Source organism: Phragmites australis, chromosome 11, assembly GCF_958298935.1.
Source record: "Phragmites australis chromosome 11, lpPhrAust1.1, whole genome shotgun sequence".
NCBI lineage: Eukaryota > Viridiplantae > Streptophyta > Magnoliopsida > Poales > Poaceae > Phragmites > Phragmites australis.
Window position 1 is genome coordinate 10108134 of NC_084931.1, and position 5766 is coordinate 10113899.

The 5766-nt window shown below is 41.8% G+C and overlaps 1 protein-coding gene across 1 annotated transcript; it reads right to left on the reverse strand.

Moving 5' to 3' along the window:
• Positions 1–2831: 2831 nt before the first annotated feature.
• LOC133883963 (stigma-specific STIG1-like protein 3) lies at positions 2832–3518 on the reverse strand. Its single transcript, XM_062323376.1, has one exon. It carries the CDS (start codon positions 3382–3384, stop codon positions 2983–2985), a length of 402 nt encoding a protein of 133 aa, XP_062179360.1. The 5' UTR covers positions 3385–3518; the 3' UTR covers positions 2832–2982.
• Between the last annotated feature and the right edge of the window lie 2248 nt (positions 3519–5766).

Sequence of the window (5766 nt, forward strand, 5' to 3'; positions counted from 1 at the left end):
ATCTTTATATTTCAACAATATACATAACAAAACATAGATGCATCATCAATCAAGGTCATAAAATATCTTTTTCTACACTTCGTCAACACACCATTCATTTCGCATAGGTCTGAATGTATGGGTTCTAATGGTGCTAAATTTCTCTCCTCAGCTACCTTGTGAGGTTTACAAGGTTGCTCAGATTGCACACAACTTTAGCACTTAGAACCTTTGACAATGGAAAATTTTGGAATTAAATTCAAGCTGGAAAGCCAAGTCATACAACCAAAGTTTATGTAACATAACCATAAGTGCTAAATGCTAGCCTCATCTTCATTAATATTTCCACAAATATAGTTCATAGATTTATTGTAGAAATCACAAAGGAAAAAGCGAAACAAGCCTCCAGACTCATAGCCTTTACCAATAAAAAGTCTATACTTTAACACAACTATTTTATTGGACTCTAATACCACCCACCTTAAACCTGTCTCTATAAAGAAGGAAAGTGCTAACTAGATTTTTGTTTATTGAAGGGACATGCTGCATATTCCTCAGCTGCACGATCTTTTCCGTAGTAAACTTCAGATCTACCATGCTAACACCATGAATATAAACATGAGACCCATTCCGTGTTAAGATAGAAGAATCCTGAGCAACCTGATAAGAAGAGAATATTGAAATATCAGCACACACATGTACATTAGCCTTAGTATCAATCCACCAACTGATAGATTGATTCACTAAAAGAACAATAGATAAATTACCATACCTACTAGCTCCATCTCTAGTGTTGCCAATGGTCATGTTGACAGACTTGGTGTTCTTTCCTTGATTAACCTTCTTCCCTTTGCGTTGTTGGTAATCTTTAGCCCAATGACCAACCTACACAAGAAGCAAGGTTTATCATCTTTGTTTATATTCTTCTTCTTGAAGTTGGTGGTTTGTTTGGCTTGTTATTTTTCACTGTGAACTTGCTGTTAGAGGACTGTTGCACCATATTTGTGCTAGACTATTCGTCATCTCCTTTGTTATTTTTCACTTTGAACTTGCTGTTAGAGGACTGTTGCACCATATTTGTGCTAGACTACTCGTCATCTCCTTTGTTATGCACATCCTTAGTCTGAGCTTTCTCCTCAACATCAAGAGACACGATCAGAGTCTCAACAGAGATTTATTGTCTATTGTGTTTTAGAGCAGTGGTAAAATTTCTTCACGAGGTATGTAATTTGGCAATGATGCTCCCAGCCAGAAACTTGTCAAGTAAGACACACTTTAGGAGTTCAAGTTCCTTTACAATGCACTGAATCTCATAAGCCTGTTCGACTACCAACTGATTTTTGGCCATCTTGTAGTTATGATACAGCTCCATGATATACAGTTTACTGCCTGCATCTAAAGCACCAAATTCTATATTCACTATGTCCCACAACTCCTTTGCGTCCTTTATGTGCATGTAAACATCATAGAGACTATCGACAAGAGCTCTAAGAACACATCGTAAAAAGAGCATGTTGGCGTTCTCGAACTTCTCCTCATCCGAGAAAAGAGTTCATTCAGGCCTCCCATACGTAACCCAGTAGCAGTTCATAGCTGTAAGCCACATAGTGGCTGTGAGCTACCATCTCTTAAACTGGACACGAATAAACTTGTCCGGCCTCGATGCACCGGCAAAACCAGCCAACGTTAAATCAAAGTGACTACAATAAGTTTTTTTACTGTTGAAAAATAGCACTTTCATGATTTAATTTAATTCAATTCCTGATATAACATGAACAAAAACAGATACAAATAACCAATTTCGACTAGATTTTGACTAGCTTCAATAGACCCTGACTAGATTCGACTAGTTTCGAGTAGGATTTGACAAGTTTTGATGAGCCTTGACTAGATTTGACTAGTTTTAAGTAGAAAACGAGCCTCGACAACACTTGATTAGCTTTTTGAGTAGGAGACGAGCCCTGACTACACTCGACTAGCTTTGGAGTAGGATTCGACAAGCTATTTAATATAGACTGCAATGTACGTACCCGATGGCAGCGTGAGATGCAAAGACTCCCGTTATGTTGAGGCAGTAGATGATGACGAAGATGCAGTAGACAAAGTAGGCCGCAGTGATGTAGAGGTAGCAAATCGTGAGCAGTTGCGTCGAGCGCTTTCCAAAAATCTTATTCGCACTCTCCCGGTGTAGGATCTCAAGAGCAATAGGTTCTGGAGAACTGCTCTCCCATTTGTTAGTGCACGCCAGCGCAGCGGGATAAAATAGACTACGTTCGACGACGTAACAAAGAGAAAATAGAAAAAACCCTAATTACGTATATCTTTCTTTGGCAACGGCTGGCAGATATATATAGAGTGAGGATCACATGGTTGAAACGCACCACAACCAGACTTTTAATCTACACAATTTTCATATATTTATCTATTTGTCCACACATTAAAAAAATAAATCTGCAAAAAGATGTCACACTTGCGCTAGCAACTGGACCCGATTTTAGTGGATCATTCATGCAGGTGCCGTGTGCCTGCACCCACTACCCCCGCCATAGCCCCGGCTCGGCCCGACTCGACGAGGTGAGCGAGCACTCGCATGTGTTCTCTTAGTTCTCTCTTCCACACATCCTAAGTGAAACTAAAAGTTGCACACCCACCTTCATATGATTAAATCTTTATGATTTATTTAAAATTAAATAAATATAACGGGCCAATCTTATATAACAATTTTTAGAGCAACCACTAACCGGTCGCTCCACGCCGATGCAGATACAAATTAATACAGATCCTTCGTTGGACTAAGGATTCTCTCAAGAGATTCAGTATGTAGCGGCGTATATTTTTAACATTTATTGTTTCGGTCGTCTGACTGATTTTGTATTGTAGGTTGTAGGCTTGTAGCAGCTCCCACTGGCTTACACGTGTGTAAGTGTGAAGTTCAAATCTTCAGACAGTTTCTCAGTTCCCACATCCAGTTGATTATGTTATACGATGCGTATATCTCAATTATTACAGGGCGTAGTCGCAGAAGCCGTAGTTGCACTTCTTATCGCACTGGTTGTAGCACTTGCCGCAGTTGTCCTTGTCGGAGAGCAGATCGACGCAGCGCCCGCCGCAGCAAGTCCGGCCGTGCTTGCACGTCTTGTTGCAGCCGCCGCAGTGGTCGGCGCTTGCTAGGGTGTCCACGCACTGGCCGCCGCAGCAAGTTGGCCCGGGACTCCCTGGAGCGAGGCAGACGGCGGCTGACTTCTTGGAGCAGTCGTACGACGGCAGAGGTGGATTGTGGACAGCGTTGTTAGCGAGCAGAAAACGGCTCCTCCTGGCTTGGATGGTGGGGCTGACAGCTGCAGAGGCCATGGAAATAGTTACGGCGGCGAGTGCCACCAGGAGAAGAACGGTGAGCTTTGCCATGGTGGAGATATAACAATGGATGTGCTTAGCTTCTCAGTTGACGCGCTTCTTCCCTTTCTTATGCGGAGTGATTGCGAGTTGTGTGTTTGTGTGGTGGCAATGTCAATGAAGCATGGCGCTTATATATAAGAGATGATCTGATGAGAGGAAAGTCAGCGGCTCAGCTATCTAACGGTTGACTTTTGATTTATCGGGACTTCGAAGCAAGGGAATCGTAGTTCGCCGTCTCGCCGCAGTGGGGCGCAATCTGATGAAATTACGGCCGCCATCACATGCCGTGAAGGACATTTTTACTTCAAGACAATGGATACTTCAAATTATGGACATCCATGATGAGAAAAGAAAGAAACAGCTCGTGAACCTCCAACATACGTGGAATGTAGAGCATGATAACTTCGATTTGACACCCACAAAATCATGCAAGGTGATGGTCGAAATGTCTGCATTTACACGAATGTGAGCATGATTCATTGTACTTTGGATATTCCCCAAGATTCATGCTGCGGTAATTAAACAAAGGCAAAACAATCACGGGAATTCATTGAACACATACACAGCTACGCAATAACCAGTTGTTTATTATTCCAAGGTCAGCTTATGCTTGGTAACACTTGAAAGGAAGACTGACAATATAATATGCCTTGAACAACACCTTACTAGTAGAAGTAGAGGGAGATCAATTTATAAGAGTTGTGTCTTTCATCCAATTAGTTTGATGGATAGGAGGAAAGAAAGAACACACACGCTTATCTCGCCTAACATGCCTTAGAGAATGGAAATACGTCAGTGTACAATAGATGCTCTCTACTAAGTGTACCTAGGATATTTACCGTTTCTTACGTATCGGGGCGCTCCGCTGTAACGCGATAGGATATCTCTCGTTTCTTTTTCCTCTCTGCTTTGCGTGCTTCAACCGTGGCACGCTCCTCCGCTACCTTTCTCATGTGCTCCTCCTGATGCTTCAGTCGTAGTTTCTCCTGCTGTTGCTCATACTTCCAGCGTTCGTAAGCTTCCCTCATCCACTGTATCTCCATGTCAACCCACTACTTCTGGTACTCATTTTGCTCCATGTCCATCTATTCTATAAAGTCACAGATATGTGGAGGAGACTAGACAAATAAAACAAGAAGGGAGATTAGTAAAACAATGCACGAAACCGTATATAAAGTGGCACATTAGTGATCTATATCGCTATACTGGTGGGTACTCATACGATTCATGTTGAGGCGGGTCACACAGGTAATTGTCACACATGAAGAAGCGTTTGACATAGGTGTAGGAGATGTCATGTGACTTACGAAGCCTACAAGGGTCACGTTTGACATAGGTGTAGGAGATGTCATGTGACTCACGAAGCCTACAAGGGTCACCACAGAAACACATCAGTAGTTTGACCCCCTGTGCAATGAAAATCCCCTAATATTTCTTGGGTGGGCTTGGTGAAGCTGAGGAAGACATTGCAATTGAGAGAGCTGAGAAATGAGTGGTCTATCCAAGGTTGAGGGTGGGGTTATTTACGGTGGCTGGGGGCTGGTGTATGGACTGAGTGCATGGGCATGGCTGAGTTGGAGCATGGGATTTCCTGTGAAAGCTGGAAAAGTTGTGGTATTAATGCTTAACAGAGGTTCCCTGTGAAAGCTATTACTTGATGTGGTCATTTCATTCTGCGAAAGTTCTACAATGTGTTATTATTGCCTCTATATGGAAGACAGGGAATCCTATAAAAGTATTGAGCTTAGAAAAAACGTATTGGTAAAATGATAAATCCCAATCAACAACGCAAAAACACATTAAAAAATTGCAAATACCGAACACAACTATTGCGTATAAATTATCACATAATCCTTACATCAGGAACATAAGTAATACATAACTAACATAACTTAGTTCTCACATCACGAACATGAAATTGTAACTTTTCGACATGTGTGTCATATGGCAGTGTTACTATGTTATGTAATCTGTTTTGAATGAATTGTCACCGGCCTTTATTGTACATACCATTTTACCGCACATATTCCTATCTCTCTCCAATGATCTGCCTTCATCAGCTACATGACGAAGGGTATATATGACATGTCTAGTCTTACATATTCGTACATGTCTATTTTCTATGTGTTATATGTTCAAACGTTACTACTTACTATATCATTACTGCAATTCTTAATCCCATGTGACATCACACTACCAGCTTCTAAGATTGAAGTGACCTCTCTCTACTAGCTTTTTAGGGAGATGCGACCCCTCGCTATTAGTGTTTCAAATTGATGTAACCTCTCGCTGCCACCTTTTCAGAGCGATGTGACCGCATGCTGCCAACTACTCAGAGTCTAGTGATCGCTCGCTACTGGAAGACATCCAATCCATGCACTATATCCAAAC